The sequence below is a fragment of the Tenrec ecaudatus genome, chromosome 5, assembly GCF_050624435.1.
Source record: "Tenrec ecaudatus isolate mTenEca1 chromosome 5, mTenEca1.hap1, whole genome shotgun sequence".
NCBI lineage: Eukaryota > Metazoa > Chordata > Mammalia > Afrosoricida > Tenrecidae > Tenrec > Tenrec ecaudatus.
In genome coordinates, this window is record NC_134534.1 from 57,727,990 (window position 1) to 57,747,883 (window position 19,894).

Here is a 19,894-nt window from a genome sequence, read left to right on the forward strand (position 1 = left end):
GGATCCAGAGGACACGCTCCCCTCCTGGCTTTTCTTTCTTGATGGCAATGAGATCCCCCTCCTGCTTCTGACTTAGCTCACTTGATATTCAGCAGGATGGCAAAACTAAGCAATTCCCACATTCGCAGCCCAGATTCTCATAATCACAATTAACCCTGTTAGCAATCACTCACAACTGAGCCGTGTAATTCTGCCAGCTTCTTCCCCACTTTCTCTTACTTAGACCCATCTGAACAAGAGAAATATTCCAAATCTGCTGGATGCCACCCTATACTTTGGTGGCAGTCCCACAGACTATGGCTAGAAGGGCCACATCAATTAATCAAAATAGCTATCTCTGTCATTTGCTTTATGCACCCTGCAGAAACCCGAGAGAGGTGCAGCATTGGGGGAGGAGCTTCTGCTAGACCTATAGTCCTGTGCACACAGGGTGCACACAACATTAAGCACCAGGGCTCAGAAAGCCCTTACCAGGAATAAGGACTGTTAAAAAAAACCAGTGTTACCAAAGGTAACTTTATGTATCAGAGAAAACTTGGCCCCGTAGGCTTTTCAGTGATTGATTTTTTTCTAAAGTAAATGGCCAGGCCAGTCCTCCGTGGTGCCTCTGGGTAGACGAAAATCTCCACCCTTTTGCTTAGTAGTCCAGCACATGCACCATTGGCACCCCCGGCGACTCAGTCAAGAGTAAACCAACCCCAAACCCGCTGCCTTCCCGTCCACTCCAATGCATGGTGACCTCCCCATAGGGTTATCAAGGCTGGAAATCGCTACAATAGCAGAAAGCCTGCTCTTCCTCCCACGGTGCAGGTGGTGGGTCCAAACTGCTGGCCTTGCAGTTAGCTTTCCCAATAGCACCCAGCACGGCTCCTTATCATATAACTTTATCATATAGAGCCAGAAGGCTGCCTAATGCAAACAAGCTCGTCGCCATCCAGCCAGTTCTGACCACAGTGGCTGTCTCGCACCAAGTAGAGCAGCTCCTTGGCGATTCTGCTTTCTGAGGTTGTCCATCTTGACAGGAACTGATGGGGATGCATCTTTCTTCCACAGAGCGGCTGGCAGGTTCGTACTACTGACCTTGTGGTCAGCAGCCCACCCTCACAATCCACACCACCACCTGAGGAAGGGTTATTCTTGACATAGCTCCATAGTCCTCAAACTGTATCCACGGAATTTCCAAAGCCCCTCCGCCCCCGTTCTCCCAAATCTGCCACTTCACCAGTTTCTCCTCCACAGAAAGTAGCACGTAGTCTCGCCTCTCAGGCCAGAACCCATGTTCTTCCGTGATTTCTCTTGATCTGTGACTCTTCCACGAAGCCTCCGCCCTTCCCTACATCCCACTCAGGAGCAGGCTCTGTTGCTGAGAGCGAGAATCCAGCCTCTTCCCACCACCACTGGTACAACCCTCGTTTAACCCCCTGCCATGGTTTAGCCTGAAAAGTTGCAAAAGCCTTCCAACTGGTGTGAAGTTCCTCTCCGGCCTCATCGGTCTGTTCTCCCAGGATCCAAGGTGGTCTTTTTAAAGCGTGAATTAGATGCATTGTTCTTTTCTAAACTTTCCAGTGGTCTTGTTTCACTTACAGAATACTCAAATGCCTCATCACAGGTGGGCCCACGTGCATCTACCTACCTTCTCCCAGTCTGCCTCGCACGGCACACCTCTGGCCCCACTTGGTGGCCTTGGCATTGCCCTTCCTTTCCCTGGACCGCCTCCTCTCTCACCCTAAATAATTAAACACCCTCCCCGCCCTCCTGTCACAGAGCCTGAAGCCTCTCATCCTGTGTTTCCTCTGGCATCATCACTAAATTTATTGTATTTTTTACATTTTTATTGTTTGTCTTCCCACTAGGGTGGGAGAAAGAGGGCTCTCTGCCCGTGCGGCGCTCCGGTCTCAAGCACTCACAGGAGCAGTTTTGCTATCTCCTGTAGAGGTGCTCAGAGTTGCCCTTGACTCGATGGCAGTGAGTTGGGGGTTTGCTTGTTTTCTCGTTAGCATGTATGTCCCGTGGGGGCAGAGACTGTGTTGTTTGCTTATGTAACTCCAGACTCTACAACGGTGCCGGCCTTGCATTGTCAGTGGTGGGCAGTTGATTCCAACCTCCACAGAACTGCTTGCTAGGGTTTCCCAGGCTGACGTCTTTACGAGCAGAGCAACTGGTGGGTTTGAACCACCAGCTTTTAAGTGCTTAACCCGTGTGCCCCCCGCCTGGCACACAGGGGAATGCCTGGCATTTGTTAGACGGCTACTGCCAGTACTCACGTGACCCCACAGCACCCTATGCCAAAGGGCTGTGGAAACTTTGCTAGACCCATACCTAGCATCTGATCCCTGGCCGGTGAAAGTCGTGGCACTGCCAAACCTCTCTGGCTCCCTGGCTTTCTAATAAGACACGACACGTTCTATACTCGCTTTTGCTTTTCTTCGTTACCCTGGCAGCTCCGTACCACTCTTCTGAGCGTGTTTTGGATCAACCATAGTTGATCTCTGTGGAGATACAAAGCATGCACTCCTCTCTGCTTGCTCGTCTGCAACCTGTACCAAACCAAGTCCACTGTAGAACCGGGCAGGGCTGCTGTTCCTGTGTGGAGTTGCATAGCTACCCACGGAACCCGCCCACGCTGAGCTCCACAGCTTTTTCTAAAGTTCCCTATGCTCGTTCCGTGGGTCCGCATTCCACCCAGCTGCATCGTCGAGCAGAGGCCAAGGTACAAAATGATTCAGACCGACAGCAACAGTGGTTTGCCAGTTCAGGTGTTCCCTTACCTGTGTAAGGACTCTTCATGACTGCCTTGAGGAAAATCCCGCCCGCGAACATGGAGAGAAAATAGAAAGTACTAGCAAGGGTGCGTCTTTCTGAACACATGCCTCAGGAGTGCTCACATGACAGTTATGGACACAGCTATTGGTAATGTTGATGCTGGCTTCGATGAGTGAAGCTGTTTACTAAGTATATGCTGTTCCAGACATGGCCGTGCTGCATAGTATTTCAACACATCATTGGAATGATTTGAATACATTTTTCGTTTGTTGTGGAAGTTAGTGTTTTTGTGCAGTTTTGAGACTCCCAAGAGCTAACCAGACTCTTAGTATTATGAGAGTGGGTGGTGGAGGAAAGGGTCTAGTAAGAGGGGTCCATGTCAAGAGGGAGCCTCCTGTCACGACAGCCAAGAGCCAGGTACGACAGCCACGGGGCAGGAGTACTAAGAGGTACCATGCATGCATGGGTAGAATACAATACATTCACAAATCCCAAGACCTTGAGCAAGTTATTTAACTTCCTCACACCTTTGTTTACTCCTCGGCAATAATAGCATTATCACATGAACTATCTATGAGAATTAAAGCTGTTGTCAGCATGTCGGACATAATAAGTATTCAGTAAAAATCACATGGATGGCATGTGTTCTTGATCTCCTCAAACTCTGCTCCCTGCCTTTCTGTCTTAGAGCCAGAGTTTGCTCATTGATCTAATGGCCAAAGGATCGTTTACTTGTGCTGAAGAAAATGATCGAAAGAGCAAGCAGAAGGCCTGTGTCTGCCTCGTGTCACTGCCACACACTCGCTGTATAATCTCAGGTCAATCCCAACCTCTCTCAACACATTTTCTCTCCAGGAGAGGACCCAGGAGGCTTGCTCCACCAGACAGGCTTCATAAATGAAATAAGTAGGAATACACGCTCAGAGTTTGAATGTTATTCACGTGGGAATGTATCACTACAGACAACACAGAATCGATAGGTATGGAGTCATGACGATTTTAAAGATACTCAGGGTTGGCAGGGCTTGTCTGTTTGGAGATGGACTTAAAGGCTGTCACAAGCCAGCCTCCGTCCATCCATTTTAACACATGGCCGCTGTGAAGGAAATGCTTCACGTCTGCAGCACGTGGCTGGGTTCCGCTATCCATGTGACATGGCTAAGTGCATGCACGGTGAGGAGAAACTGCCCAGTAAGCTGTGTTTCCCTGTGCTTACCAGGTCTCCCCGACGCACAACCATCTGCTGGGCGCAGGAGAGCAGAGACCGCAGCACACGCACACCGTCCTGTCCTCCCCACCCAGAGGCACCGTCAGCCTCAGGTAAGGCTACCAGAAACTCCGCACCAATCACCCCAAGGGATCAAAGAACAAGTAGACGGGCGGCAGGAAAAGAGAAGTCAGAGATTCATCTTCCAGTTTCCTGAGGTGCCAGAACACCCTTTCCTTTCAAGTCTGCGCTTTTCTTCCCACTCACCTATTAGTGGACCTGTTGTTTAAAGGGATTATCAGCTTATTATTTTGTGACTGAAAAAAAATCTATATTTGACATTTTCTACTTCCGCCAATCTGAGAGACGATTCCGTGATGCTAATTACATTCACCATGTTCGAGAACCATCACACCACTATCTGGTTCCAATTCTGTCCCCCTCCCTCGGGATCTCTTTAGCAATAACTCCTCCCCACAGCGCGTGACTGTGAACTCTGATCCCTACCCTAGCCACTTCAGATCAGTGCGGCCATGCGCTCTTTGTTCTTATAAGCCACTCAGCAGGTTGTTTTCATGTTTCCTCCGTGGCACAGGATGGCTCAGAGCTTTTCATCCTCTTGCTGAACAGACATATATATGCATATATGGGGGTGGCTTCAGAAAGTTACTGGAAAACATTATCTTTTTATTCTTTTTTTCCATGAGCGTTTCAAACCACCCCCCCGACACACACACACACTTGGCCTACGTTTTGTTGACCCATTTACCTGTGGGTGCACAGGTTGGGTTCGTTGCGCCCCTTGGCTATTACGAGAAATGCTCCAAGGAACAGTGGTGTACAGCAGGTGTCTGGTGGCTCTTGTTTTCGTGGCTTCTGGTACTTAGTAATGGGACTGCAAGCTCACATGCTAGGTTTAACGCGGTAAGGCACCCCTGAACTGTTTTCCTCAATGGCTGCGTCATAGTAAATCTCCCAAAGCCATGAATGAGGGTTCCTACAGGAAGTTTTCCTGCAGAATAAACTTATGAACTATTAATGTATGTGCTTGGAGAGATTATAACACACAGTATATTTTCTTGCAGAAGAGGCCATGGAGTCAGTGACGACTCATGGCGACAGGAGGAGTTCACAGGGCCCAAATTCAAGCCGAGTTGTACTGACTCGTGTGGGGATGAACTAGAAGACTCTGTTAGAGCGTGGGTCAAGGAGAAGTTCTTTAGAGGTCCCTTCTAGAAAACAGAGGCCAGGGAGCTCTTGGGACATGCTCCATTGGCCCTCTGCTAGCATTCCTCTTATTAACTTCTTTAATTCCATTTTCTGAAGATGGCCAAATGGACTTGTCCTCTGCTGGACAAATAGATGCTTAAGTATAGTGGCCGGGAAAACACCCAAGCTAGCGAGAGCTTCCATGACACTCCCTGACTATTCTCCAAGCGCGTTTCCGGGGACGTAGAGCTCTCAGTGGGATGCCTGGCGAGCTTCTCCCGCTGCATCAACATTCTTTGTCTGTCTTTCAGAAAGCCCAGGGGAGAGGGCAAAAAGTGCCGGAAGGTGTACGGCATGGAGAACCGAGACATGTGGTGTACCGCCTGCCGCTGGAAGAAGGCCTGCCAGAGGTTCACTGACTGACGGACGCCGCCCACCAGGCCTGGGGGCCACCCGCACACACCCAGCCGCCCTGCCCTCTCCTTCCAAGGCAGGTTTTCAACAGCGCTTTTCCTTCCGTACGAAATGCGCTCCAAGCCCAGGAAACGCACCTCCACTGAACTTGGTGGAATTACAGCAAAAAAAAAACAAAAAACAACCCGAAGTCACCACTCTCATTCTTCTGATGGAGATTCCAACCTAGAACTGCCGACAGCCAAGCATTCTCTTGCTGTACATCTAGGTCTGAAAACTGTAAACTTTTGCAGCAATTGAACAAACAGAGCCTTGGTGTGTGTGTTTTTTCACCTACTGAGGAGGCAAGTTTTGATAAGCTTTCTGAATAAGGCCACTCCTGGCAATTTTTTGACATTAAAAAAAAAGACCAAAAAAAAAACAAAACACATAAGCGACACGTTACTCGGTAACATTTGTACAAAGGACGATGCCTCCTTTGCTTGTGAATAGTTGCCGTTTTCCATTTGGATTTCTGGAACCGTTCACACCGTGATGGGTTACAAGGCCATGCGGCACCCTGGGTACTCAGGACTACAGGCCCCAGCCAGAACCGTGGGAGGACTGCCAGCCGGAGGGCCCAGAATGGCCTGGGTTCAAACGGAGATGAGCAGTGGACTTCACCAGCAGACTTCAGCCTCCAGCCGAGTTCAGAGATGCAGCCATCACGTCACGACTGAGAAACTTCTCGGTGTGGTGTCCCCAAGAGGCAGCCCGGCAGCCTCTGCCTGCCATCGCTCAGTCAAGGGCTGGGGAAGCCTTGCTGCTCTCTTTCCGGGATGTGATGCAGACCGAGGCTCCATCCTGTTCATCATTGCTTGTCAAGTTGTTACCAGGTGAATAATAAAAAGCCACCACTGGCTGACTTCAGAAAGGGTCAAGAACTCCCAAGGATTCCAGCAAGTTTCCATTAAGGAGCAGAGCCCAGCCTCCGCCCTGTCTCCAGCGATGTGGAGAGTCACGTGAGGTCAACAAACCAGCTTCCCCCCGGAGTGCACTTTGTATAGGGTTTATGCTTTAGCGTGTCTGGGAGATGGGTTGATGGACCATAGAAGCATATGGGCAAAGGGCTGATCCAAGCCTTTATTTTCTTATGAAATATGGGAAGTGTTTATTGTGAATTAGCTCAGATGGGATATTCACAGAACACCAAAAGAAAAATGCTTGCTGGTACCGGAATCTCTCGATTTAGTTAAGGCCCAGAGTTTGCATCGGGTCCCACTTTCAAGCCTCTGTAAGCTCAGCGTGGTTGGTTGGTTGGCTGGCTGGCTGGCTGGCTGGTTTGGTTTGTTGGTTGGTTTTAAACAAGAGTGGGGAGGAGCTAGGACAGTAAGAGGTAAGCCCTATAAATAAGCGCATTCTCTCCTCTTCATTCCCCTGCTAGAGAGATATCCCTCCTGTACCTATGCAAAGCAGTAAGAGCACCTTATAGGACGCACTGTGTAGGAATTGGGGACATAGGATCAGCCATAGGAATGATAAACGAACTTGCACAGAGCAAAGTTTAATATATGTTTAGAGATTGCACATACATTTTTTAAGAGTGAAGTCATCTAATAATAACATATATCCTTTTTTAATATGAGGTTCTATAGTGTAACGTCCACTGTTTGTACATTCATAGCTGTTGACAGTCTTTTTTTAAACTCTCATATGACTTTTTACTGTTTCTTGATAAAGATCCTATTTTCTTTCTCCATTTATTTTTCTAAACCACTTATTTCTAGAAACCAGAAAGAGCTTCATCTTATTTCATTCACATCATGACTACCAACCAATCAATGGCCACAGCACCAGCTGTAATACATGCTTTAGTACTTACAAGGTCAGCCACAAAAGGGTATTTTAAAATGCAGAAAGGAGGGACCCACAGGGTGCCTTCCTCTGCCCTTTCTCATCTCCTAGTGTTGTGTCTTCTCATTGCGAACACCCACTCCTGTAACATGATGCTCCTGACCTGAGCTATGGGGTGATGGCCTAATGGTCACCTGCTTGAGCTAGTTCACCAGGTAGACAAGATGTGAGCCTAGAGAAGAGGTTTACCTCTTCAGCAAGCTCCCTGGCCCTTCCTTGATCCTTGGAATAAGTCACTTAAAAAGGTTTCAAAGTGAGGAGGGCCAAATTCTTACCACCTTCACATGACTGTGCCACACACAAGGGAGAGCTCTTTGTGGGCCAGTCCTTGAAGCAAAGCTTCATGGCTAGTTCTCCCAAGATGTATTTCCTAAATACTTTTGAGCTCAGTCCTAGATGATTCAAGTTCAGCCCTGCCCTGGTTTCCAGCACATGCACAGGTGTAAGCACAAGCATAAAGCATTTGCTGTGGTGTGTTCCCCTTAAAGCCTTTGCCACTCATCCCTCCTTCTGCATCTCTGCCTGCATGCAGCTCTCTTTTGCTAGCCAGCCAGGCAGGTGCAGCCTAGGGCTCTGTATATACTCTGCTTCCTGTTTCTCACGTGCAGACAGAGGCTGACTTCCAGCACCCCCCTGCACCCATAGACATCCATGCCGAGTACCAAGGCTTGTAATCACTAGGGGACCACCAAGCCTGGCCTGGCTGACCTCTTCTAACCAACCAGAAAGCTATGAATTGCAATACCCAGTTGCTGATTGTAAAAATTAAATTAAAAAATTAAGCATTACTTTGTTATATCTGGGAACTAAATGAAGTGCCAAATTAAGTCAGATGTCTGCTTTATGTCATCTCAGTGGACCAAGTTCTTTTTATATCTCCGATGGGCAGGGTGGCAAGGGAGGTCTCCCTACAAGCTATGGTCTCTGGGGTCTGTCGGCACAGACGACGTGGAACTGCAATGGGTTCGGTTCTGGTCCCCAAAGGTTTTTCCATAAGGCTCGGTATAGCTTTCTGGTTATTTGTTTTGAGGGTTTGTATTTTTCTCTCCTTGGATAGATAGCCTCTCCGTCAGATAAGGTTCCTCCTCTCTCTCCAAAGAAGGCATTTTCTACCAGCCAGGCATCCCCAGATACCTGCAACTTTTGTACAATGGACTGTTCAGCAGGCAGGGGTGGTAAGCCCGAGTCCTTCTCAGAGAACATTGCACCTATTTGACTGGAGCTGGTCAAGAGTGACAACAAGAAGAGAAGATTCAGGAAGCAAAGCAGCCCAAAGGCCAGCGAAGAGATAAGAGGCTCCAGGTGCCTGTCTTCTCAACCTGGTGCCAGGAGAACCAGAGGTTCTGGGAACAGCTGCCTGAAGCAAGAAGAGCGCCACCTACAGGAAGCAGTTGTGGCCAGGCCGCACGTGTGCCCATGCAACACCGCTAGTGGACACAGCTTCTCCGCCTGTCCCCTCACTGGCTGCGGACTTTCCACCCTTGGACGGCAACAAGCACTGCCAGAAGAGGGGAGTGGGGTCCTGACCAAGACCAAGACCTGCCCAGCTGTGAAGTGCCTGCCAGCAGCTCCGGGAGACGCCCAGGGTGCCCCTTTGCCAATGACAACTTTCTCGGGAGAATGGTGCATGTTACAGTTCCTGGGCTTCCCATTGTTTTCAAAGAAGTCACCTCCTATCTGATGCAACAAGACCTCTGACGTTGCCGTGTTCTCTGTCCAGGGTCAAGCTCGAGAGAACATCAGTCTGCCCGCCCTCTCGGACATCCACTGTGGAAGCTGCCCCCAGCCCTCCTTCATCCGACCGTATTGCAAATGGAAAGCGCAGCATCGGCCCCTCAAAAGTGACGTGGATTGTAAATATAGTAGGGAATGCCTTGAGAAAAGTAGCAAAATACTGTAAATGATCATTTCCTCAGGGAAAAAAAAATTCAAGGGTTTGTGAAAAATAGGTCTGGAGGGGCCTCACACAAAGATGAATTTTCCTAAATGCACCCAATCTACTTTCCAGACAGATTTCCATGAAACGGACCCCATCCGCTCTCCGGGCGCCAGCGGGGGTGTCCTGTGCACGGGAGCCGATTCTCTGTAGCAACTGATCTGAGGTCACAGGCACAGCCCGGTGGGTCTTTCCTCAACCGCAAGAAGGCTTTGTTCCCAGTGCGGCTGTGAACACAAAGGCTTGCCCACAACTTTCTCCAACCACAGAGGGCGTCTGTTAGCTGGGAGCAGCACGCTGTGGGCCAAAGCGGTTAAAATGGTGACCTTTGCTTCCAGCGCCTGTCAGAGAGCACGCTCCCGTGGGCTCCTGCTTTGTTTTCTCCTCACAGTGCCATAGGATCGCTCAGCCACGTGTACTGTGGCACTGGCCTGGGTGGTGGCAGGGGAGCGTGGGGCGTGCAGCTGCGTGGAGACCACGGATTCACGACTACAGACGAGGGTGCTGGTGGGTTGAGAGCCTGCCAGCCAGAGGGATCACCTGGAAAGGGCCTCTCTGTAAGAAAGTAAGGGGAGCAGTGGCATGCACTTCCCCCGCCCCCCAACTTCCTCGCATCTGGGACTTTGTGGGAGAACCGTTCTTATTGGCTCTTTCGGTGTTGCAACCAGTCAAAAGCCTAAATTGGGGTGTGAGATCGGCACCTTGAGTGCCAACGGTGGCCCTAAGCAACGCGCACCAGCAGGGCATGAAAGGAGGAAATCTGTTCCCGACGGACCGGTTTGCTGATTGTGACTTTGGAGAAGCCCGTGTCCAAGGCTATACACATGCTTGCAAAGATGCATCCATCACAGGACCCGCACTCGACATGGGGATTTTATTTCTGGTCCTGCTCTGTAAATAGTTCCTTGTTTGGAAGACAATCGCATATGTTTGTGTGGGTTTTTTTTTTAAACTCTTGTTGTGAGTCTGAGAATCTTACTGGTAATCTGTTGTTTTAAGATGTAAAAAATGATAAGTTCATTCTTGGAGCCAAACAAGAGAGAGGTGGCTTAGGCTCGCACACTTAAGACACATGATGATTTTATAATAAGCATTCGTACTTCTCCAGTGAACAGAACTGGAAATATTTTACAAGATGCAGTGTTTTGTAATCATAAAGAACATGAACACTTTGGGGGGGGGATGACCTTGGTTTTTATACATTGTAGCTTATTTTTTAAAGTACTTTAACAGGCAGGAAGCGTTTATGTTCTAAACAACTCCTGTTCGCCAAACAAAGGGCTATGGCACTTTTACACAAGGGTTTGACGCACGTCTTCAATGAACCTTCTGCACTCGGGTAGAAGCACAGCGCGGTGGAATGAACATCAGCCTGGCAACAGCTACTCTCTGACCTTACCATTGTGTTTTCAGATGACTGGGGGGCGGGGGAGGAAGAGATTTAAAAGAATCCTCCTTCCTGTCTTAACCCTCAGAAAAATTAGCAGATAGGCTTAAGGACAAGGGAGAAGTATCCTGGTAAACAAGTTAGTGTCCAATGACAGCTTCTGGGACAGGGGCAAATGTATCCCACATGCGCCCGACCAGAACCACCAACCTGCGTCTAGTGAGCAAGTCTCAATCAGTAGAAGTTTCTAAAATAGAATATGTAGGCCCCAAAGATGGAGTTTCGTAGGTAATCAGAAGCGTTTAAAAATCATGTTGCCCTCCCTCTCCACCCCTTGAATGACCTTCCTTTCCTTGCCAGACCACATGTGCGACTCGTCCCTAGGAAGACGTGAACGCAGGCAGACACGCCGAGATGTGACCAAAAGGGCTGTGTCCCCAACAGCTGAGAACCAGGGCGAGTTTCTTAACTGCACCAGATCAGTCTCAACTCTGCCAACCCCACTTTCTAATACTGTACCGTGGTTTTGTTTTTGCAAGCCCACCCAAGAAAGTAGCTTTTTCCCCCGATGATTTTGGCAAGTTCAAAAGTCGGCCTCATTGGTGCAGTTTGGCAGCAAATAAAAACCTCCTGGGGATGGCCGGCACCCACCAGATCACCCTGGTTTCAATTAGGCTTTCAGTCTGCACCCCAGGGCCAGCCGTGCACAGGGAGCTGGAGAAGCATGGCCCGCCTCGGCACCCATGCCTGGCGATGAGCCCCCACCCCCCACCTCTGCACTCAGCATCCCTTCAGTCTCCACGGGGAGCATTGCCGTCCTCGAGACGTCTTTCTCACCGTGCGGAGTTGAACCCAAATGAGTCTCCTCATCCTTAAAAGCAGCTTCCTAAGTGGACACTTCAGAGAAGCCAGGCAGGTTCCCCTCATGACTGTTGCTGATCGGTGCCAAAGGGGCTAGGAAAGTGGTAGCGATGGCAGTGAACTAGAGAAGCGGACGCCTTCTTTGAAAGGGGACCCACGCCCAGCTCTAGACAATCAGGCAAACACAGAAACTCAGGACCTGGGCTGCCCAGTCTCCTGACTGGAAATCTGGCATGACTGACACTGAAAGATGGGCAACTCACCCAAACTCTCCGCCAGTACTGTGCCAACCAAAGAGGTCCCCGCTGCGGTCAGAGGCAACCCAGCGCGGCCACAGAAGGTGGGGTTCACAATGCCCGGTATGAGGTCCCGGCCTCCCCACCCAGCCCTGCCCACATGAATGCGTGCACTGGCACCGCACCAGCACCAGCACTCCGGCCATTTCTCCCCAGAACTGACTCTCCAGGGCGAGGTGGCTCTGGGCATGTGATACCCACCCTAAACCCGACGTGGTACAGGAACGTGCACTGCCTCCTCGGACAAACCCCGGCCATGCCTCCAGAGCCTCGCATCACGCATCCGAGCTTTCTCACCACTGTGACGAAGGGCTGGCAAAGACTGCCCTCGGGAGGTGGCAGCCAGGGAGCCCCCGCAGGTGGCAGCTAACGCACGTTCCCTCGTGGCAAAGCCCCTTCCTGCCTCTCGAGTTTGTGTTCACTCCACCTCTGACCTGCGAAAACCCTGGCCCTAGAACTGGTGGGCACACGTCTGGTCATTTTGGAAAATTTGCTAGTCTCAAAAGACCCCCCCTTCCCCCAATCCCCCCCCAAAAAAACCAACGTGTCGGGACCAATGTAGACCAATAGGCTAGTTTTAAACTCTGTCTTCCAGCAGAGTGGCGTTCCCGGCGATAAGGAAAGGCTGCGTGCCTCTCAGAGACGTTTTCACCTGGACGCATAAGACCCAAGCATGGAACGGGGTCTGCGAAGGGCCCCAAAGCCAGCTTGCGGCTCCCTGGGGGGGGGGGGGCGCATGGCTCTGAAGGACGCTGGCCATTGTGTAAAGGATGATGGTGATTTCGTTTGCCTGCAGAAATATGCTGGCGGCTCGCAGATCACGTGTCGGTGGTTGTGAGGGGCAGGACTGGCTCTTGTCTAGACCGTTTGCTGCCCCCGGGAGAGCAAATAGCGAGGCAGCCTTACTCACCCTCAAGGTCCAGCGGGAGTAGTCTTCGATCTGCCAGTCAGTCGGCGTCACGCCTGCCTGCAAGGAGGAAAGGGCTGGTTTGAAGGCGGGCTGAGAACGTACATTTCCTGAGTGATCATCACATGCCAGACCTGCCCTGGCCATTCAGTCCCATGGGCTCTCGGGAGGCCGTGTGGAACGGGCCTTTTAGCCCAGAAAGGAAGAGCCCACTCCTTGCCCTCGTCAAATGCCAACTTAGCCATCCCCAAATGCATTTCTTCACGGTAGCTAACATTCCAGGATCCCCCAAGCTCCGGTCCACAACTTGGCGGGTTACAGGGTTTCGATGAGCTAGAGGGATATTCTAAGTATAAATGTTGGCTCCCTGGGGAAGGGCTACTTTTCAGCTAGTGTTCCACATTTGTTAGTTATGGTTATATTGATGTCAGAACCTTTTTAACCAGCTCAGATTTACAATTAATAATGTCAAGTCCAAGACTTTCTGTAAAATCAGAAACTGGAAAGGTCTGGTGATGGGGGAAGTCATATTTCAATATGAATACAGTGTAGACAGCATGGGAAAGGCCTGTGAATTTGCCACTGTCGGTGGCTGAAAGGCAGTTCAGTACACACAGGGATGGCATCCCACCTCCTGCGCGGTTCCTGGGCTTTGAGGCCGGAGCGAGTTTAGGTATAGAGCTAGCAGGGGCCTCCGAGCGCCATCAAGCCTTCTACCCCCCTCATTCACGGGATTTTTGATCATGCTACTTTTCTGCTCTTTTGGAAGGATTAAGGTGCTGGAAGGGGGGTGGGGGGTGTTCATGAGGAAGGCCTTTCGGCTCCTGCCAGAATAGCAGCCCATTGTATAAGGCTTAGCACCAGCACCACCACAACAGTAAACTTGAAAAGGGCCCAGCCTTTGTCGCCGTGGTTAAGCATTGGACTGGGATCCCAAAGGTCCCGAGTTTGAAACTTGCTCTTTAGGAGAAAGATGGGACTTTCTACTCCCAGAAAGAGTCTTGGAAACACACAGGGGCAGGTCTACCATGTCCTATAGGGTCCGTGTGCATTGGCCCGGACCCAATAGCAGCGAGTTTAGTTTTGGGTTGGGAAGCTGTTTAGGTGAGAAACAGAAGGCTACAGTTCTGGACTAAGATAGGTAGAGGTTTGGGAAGAAGGTAGAGATGGTGATTAAAATGCAGGGGGATGGGGTGTTCTTTCAGATTGGGCACTGGCCACTTATTAATTTACCACCAGCTTCCAAAGAGACGGTCTCCCTTATTTATATCATGAAAATGCTAAAAAAAAAAAAATCCTTGCTGATATTTTCTTACTAGGGACAGAGTAAAATATAGTCTTTTCAGGAAAAGGCAAGACAGCTCTTTTTGTTTGCTTTGTAGCTAAGGAAATTGAGCTTAAAGAAAATGAAAACAGCCCATTCTGGAAACTACTCTTATTTCCCCCACCCAGCCTCGCATTCACCCATAGACTTGCTAGAGAGACGTCCCGACGGCCCTCATTGCCCTCCTCTGCCCAAGCCAGCTCAGCAGGCTGTGTGCTGGCCGATACCCAGGTCAAGTGCTAGCCTGAGCAGAGCCTCTGTTTCTGTGATGCTGGGAGCGTGCTAAAGTCTAAAAGAGGCTAAATGTTACCGTGACGGGTACGTCAGATTCTGTCATGTGCCTCTCCCCCTGCCTCGGCAAGCGGGGGGGGGGGGGGAGATTTCCATCTTTCTGAATGGTTTTAGATGATATTCAGAGAGCAGCTCCAACAGCATTCGGCCTGCCACACTCTTCACAAAAGGTTTGTTCAGTCTCACTGATTAGGAACGACAACCACAGCCCTGATCCTTTCAGGCGGACTCAAAGCCCACCCCAACCCTGGGGTCTCCCCACCGACGGTCCTATCTGGGGGGGAAGCTAACTGCATAATCAAAAGCAACAACCATGATGCCGGGGATAAACGTTCTGAAGAGACACCCCCGGGCAAGGAAGAGAGCTTCAGGTTTAATTACTTCAGACCCTGACCTCTAGCCACAAAAAGAGGGGATGGAGACTGAATTCGCCTTTATTTTGTGGAAGGAAGCGGCTCCGGCCAGGATGTAATCACTTTCATATTTGTGGAAGGGAAAACAATGTGTGAAAGCAGGGGTCCCTCTCTCCCGGGGAGTCCCTGGGTTCACACTGCCAACTGGCAAGTTGGGGTGGGGTTGAGGTCACTTGGAGGTACTCCGAAGATCAGCTTCAAAAAGAAATTATCTGTTGCAGAAAGAGTAGCCACAGAAAACAGTACGGAGCGGAGTTCTACGCTTGACACATAGAAGGTCACCCGGAGTCAGCAACTGTACAGAGTTGAAAGATAAAGTAAAACTGAAGGCAGAGAACAAGGGAGCCCCCTTTCTGGGTTTCGGGCACAGGAGACAGAGACAGGGAAGGTGGCAGGCAGATGTGGGCCTCTAGGGTCCAGAGTTTGAATGCGCCTTCAAGAGTTGGCCATGTTTCCCAAAGCAGGGTGATGGCGCCCCCTAGGGGCACTGAAATGAAGCAAATACTACACTTCATCCTGGATTTGGGGCTAGACAGCCCCCAAATCTTTCACTGGGGTGGGGGCACTAAGTCCCTTTGTTTTTCCTGAGAAGGCGACAGTAGGCCAAGTAGGATTGGGAACCTACGATCTGCAGCGTAGCATGCGTGATGAACTCGCCTCAATAACGTGATGCGCCCCGTTGCGGGTGACAAGCCCTTGTTTCTCTTTGTAAGCCTTGCTCCTATGCGCTGCCCATTGAGAACCAGTAGCTGTGAGTTGACCAACACCTGTGATGAAATAACAAGGCTCCTGGTGCCCTGCAGGCCCTTTGGGGAGCCTCCTGGACTCCTGGTGGGAAGCTTTAGATTTAGACCTTTAGGGAAGAATTCAATGCTCCCAAAATACACTTTGTTCAGTGATTTTTAACCACTGAAAACAGCCTGGGTATAAAATAACCCAGGGATGTGGATCTTACATGTTGGGGGGAAAATGCCATTAATTAATTAATTAATTAATATTTTCCTATGACATGCTCTAAAATTCCTATTTTTGTATACTAATGGTTAGGCGAAGGCCTGCCATTTAAACACATTCTCTGGAGTAACCAGACCCTAGTATAGTTTCCAAAGTATTTCGTATATCAAAATCCTATATACTTAGAAGAACTCAGGATAAAAAGAAATTGCTAGGTCCCAAAGGGTTTATGACTATCAACTGCTGAGTGGCCAATGCAGTCATTTCTTTCAAACGAGGGGCTTGGGGGGTGGGGGGGAGAGAGCAGGAACTCACAAACCTCTGTTGCCCTTAGCCCATGATAAGGGTTAAAAATAAAAATAAAGCCATCTTTCAAATGGTTTCTACGCCAAATCTAAAATATTACAATGAAATTACAAAAGTGCTTAAATTGGGTATCCAGCAAAAACGCTGCCAGTGGAAAGCACTGCTTTTCCGTGCCCCCGGGGAGTTCTGGTGGCACAGTGGTTACGTGCTTAGCCATGCTAACCAAAAAGCTGGTGGCTTGAACCCACCAGCTTCCCCACAGGAGACACGCAGCAGTCTGCTCCCATGAAGACGACCCTGGCCACCCTATGGGGTCGTCCCGCTCTGTCTTGCTCCGAGTCAGAACTGGTGAGAGTAACGCGTTTTAAACACACCAAGGACAAAGGCAGGCTCGAGAGAAAGCCACAGTCCTTGCTGGGTAATGCTAGTGTCAGAACGGCAGGTGGAATCACATAATTGGGCAACTGGCAGCGCTGTTCCATTTCCAAGAGGTCTCTTAAAACTACAATCCTGCCTCCATTTGGGGGTGGGTCCTGGCTCACAAAAGTAGTTAACATTAGTGAATGAATGTATGAAGTTACAAACTATGCATTTTCAAAGGGTAACATGTATTTTCTATTGAATCCAAGTACGTTTCCCCCACCCCACTCAACCCCTTTGGGGACTTCACACAACTACAAATTATTCCAAGTAAACTTGAATGCATACCCTAATGGGGATGTAGGACTGCAATTTATACTCTCCTGGATTTCTAAAGCCCGTGTGCTGAAACATTACTCTAGAAGCTGCAGGCTCTAAACAAATCCAGCCATTACGGTGAATAAATGAGACGTTTATATTTTCCTTCTTAAGCAAAAACGGGAATGTTGGCTATTATATATATTCAAAACATGCCCAGGTCTTTAGAAGTACATGTTCTAGTTACACTGGATTAACAAGCAAACAAAACTGGGTAAAGTTAATGGGTATTGGATCCATATAATGTTGAGTGTGTTTAATCTTCAATCCAAGAAAGAAAGTGGGGGATGTCTTTAGTGTTCGAGCAACATTGTTTTGAAGACTAAATATAAGAAGCCTTGTCCAGTAAGTTAATCATTGAGGCGGTGGTGTTTGGGGGGTTTTCCCCCAAAACTAACATAGAGGTAAAGCTATTACTTAGATTTGAAAATGCATGCGCACAAATACAAATTTCATGAGCACTCTTGTTGATCTTGTGTGTTCAACAAGCCTTTTCACCCAAAAACTTTGCTCCTTAATGCTTTACTAGGTTACTCAGCATGAAAAAAAATTTTCCTTTAATCTGACAATGTGGGAATGGAGAACTCAATTTCTCCATCATTCTGGTTTCATCCTGTCCGTTCAGAAAGCTCCTCGGCTGTTTGTATGGCTACGACGGAAAACGCGCTTCTAAGCCTGCTTCCCGTGTTGATACCGGAGGGGCTTGCTACCTAATGAGAAGGTATTGAAGGGGATGCGTCTTTTTATATGATTTTTAGCCAAACTCAGATGTTCTGATACTCCGTGTCTGAATCCCTCTCTGACTGTAAATATGGCCTGGGAAGGTTTGGCTGAACGGCTTTTACATGCCTGTTCTTGAGCCTCGCTCCTGGCCAACTTTTAGCACGCTGTACATAGATTTGTTGAATGTTTAAATGATGTTTTTCTAAATGCTGTTCCCTAAAGCGGTTTTTGAATGTTTTGTTTTGTTTGCCTACTGTTGTTTTGGACTTTGTGTGTTGGTTTAAAAAAAAAAAGTTTCCTCGCTATTTAACACCAGGAAACAAAATTTAAAATAAACTGGTGCTAATTGAAACAGAAGCAAAATTCCAGATGGAAGATTTCCAAGCTCCAACGCACACACCAGTTGAGCTGCACTTTCCCAAGGAGACCGCTGGCTTCAGACGGGACCACCGCATGTTTACAATCCCGGGGCCCATGTCAGGGTCAGAGAAAGACGTGGCGCTGTCCCCAGAGTTGGGGGATTGCGTCATCGGTACCTTGGAAGCATTTCTGTAGAAGTAAAGGCTTAGAATAAGAATCATGTTAGTAATAGTCTTCTGGTCTTTGGACTTTCATGTTCTGTGATGCTTAGCTGTAACAACGACCATGGTGTTGCCGGTCTAGTCTGACATGATTGTTGACCTGTGTTTGCTGCGTGTGTGGTTAAACCTTGGGCAGCGCTGGCGTGGACTGAGCCAGACTATTCTGACCCCTGCCGTGTCCACACACATGACTTTCCATGCACTTGTAACTGGTTAAGTACCACGAAGTAAGTCTCACTTCCACTTAATAAAAGTTTTTGTGTACCAGCTTCTGTGTGGGAGGCATGTGTTTTCGATGAAGGGTAGTTGACACCTCTGGGAGTCCCTGAGTGGTGCCGGTGGTCAGCGCACTCGGGCTGCTAACCAGACGGTGTGAGACCATCCAGAGCTGCCTCTGAAGGCAGGCTGGCCTCCGCAGCCACTTCTGGAAAGAAAAGTAGCCATTAGACAGCTTGTGGCGCTTCATTCTGCTCTGACACACACGGGTGGCCCTGAGTCAGCTCAGCAGTCACTGGTGTACTGGTGAGTGTCCTTACGAGATGGTCAGTAGGGTTCCAGGTTGGAGCTTCTATGTTGTGAATTTTAGCAAAAACCAAAGGGCTATCTTTCCCATGTCAAGGATGTCCCATCAAGGCTGATGTGTAGACAACACAAGAAAGGGCACACGTCTCTTCTCGCATTCAGATTTGCTCACGACCACTTACATCCAACTCCTTGATAAGGACGGCCCAGAGAGATCTGGACAGGCCCTAATGGCTGAGCAGTTTCATGTGGAGCTGCTAACTGAGAGGCCAACAGTTCAAAACCACAGCTGCTCCTCGGGAGAAACATGGCTTGCTACTCCCGTCAATAGCTACAGACTTGGAAACTCACAGGGGCAGTTCCACCCTGTCCTGTAGGGTCACTGTGCGTCAACATCGGCTCAGTGGTGTGAGGTGTGACCTCTGCTCACTTCCGCTGGCCCTGTTGTCCCAAGCATTTTGATGCAACCCAGAACACAGAGGACCCATCTCTGATCCAGGGGCACAGACCCCTTCTTCTCACAGGCCCTCTGGAGCCTCTTCTGTTCGCCTCCCAAAGCCAAATGCACACAGCATGCTTTGAAGTCAAACAGAGAAGCTTCACTTACATAATGACAATAGCAATAAAAGAAAGGAAAATGGATTATCCCTGCCTGGACAATATTTCTAAGTCCCTTTAACTTTAGGTGGCTCGTGGCCTGCTGCCAGGTTCAGAGAAGTGCCTACCTCAGGGGGCTACGGTGGGGGTTGCCCGAAATGGCAGGTCAGAGTTTGCAGAGCAGTGTTCCACAAATGATAATCGACCTACTTAACCATCCGGAACCCTTATCTCCCGCCAAGTGCCTTCAAGTACCTGACTCTTTGTTTCTTAAGAAGGTGTTTTCTGAAGTAAACATACCCTGTCTTATCAAATGCCAAATATCAAATACACAACATCTGAGAGAGAGAGAGAGTGTGTGTGTGTGTGTGTCTCCCACCCTCCCTCTCCCCTGGGCATCGGTATTGATGTCCATTTGTAGAATGAGTCAAATCAACAAGACTTCTACAGCGCAGCAGATACGAGCTGCAGGGCTGCACCTCGAGTGAGGCATGTAATGCTTCTTCCATGCCAAACCCAGCCCAGCCCCCACTCCTAGCCATTTGCTGGGGTCTCCTTTTGTTCAGCACAGG

The 19,894-nt window shown here is 49.3% G+C and overlaps 1 protein-coding gene across 1 annotated transcript in view; it reads left to right on the top strand.

Annotated features, from left to right (window-relative positions):
- ZNF704 (zinc finger protein 704) overlaps positions 1 to 18,468 on the top strand; it is a 261,357-nt gene extending 242,889 nt beyond the window's left edge. The window contains exons 8-9 of the mRNA XM_075549539.1: positions 3,983 to 4,083; positions 5,491 to 18,468. Coding sequence (XP_075405654.1) covers positions 3,983 to 4,083; positions 5,491 to 5,602 — 213 coding nt within the window. The 3' untranslated portion in view covers positions 5,603 to 18,468. The remainder of the gene's footprint in view (positions 1 to 3,982; positions 4,084 to 5,490) is intronic.
- Positions 18,469 to 19,894: the final 1,426 nt, after the last annotated feature.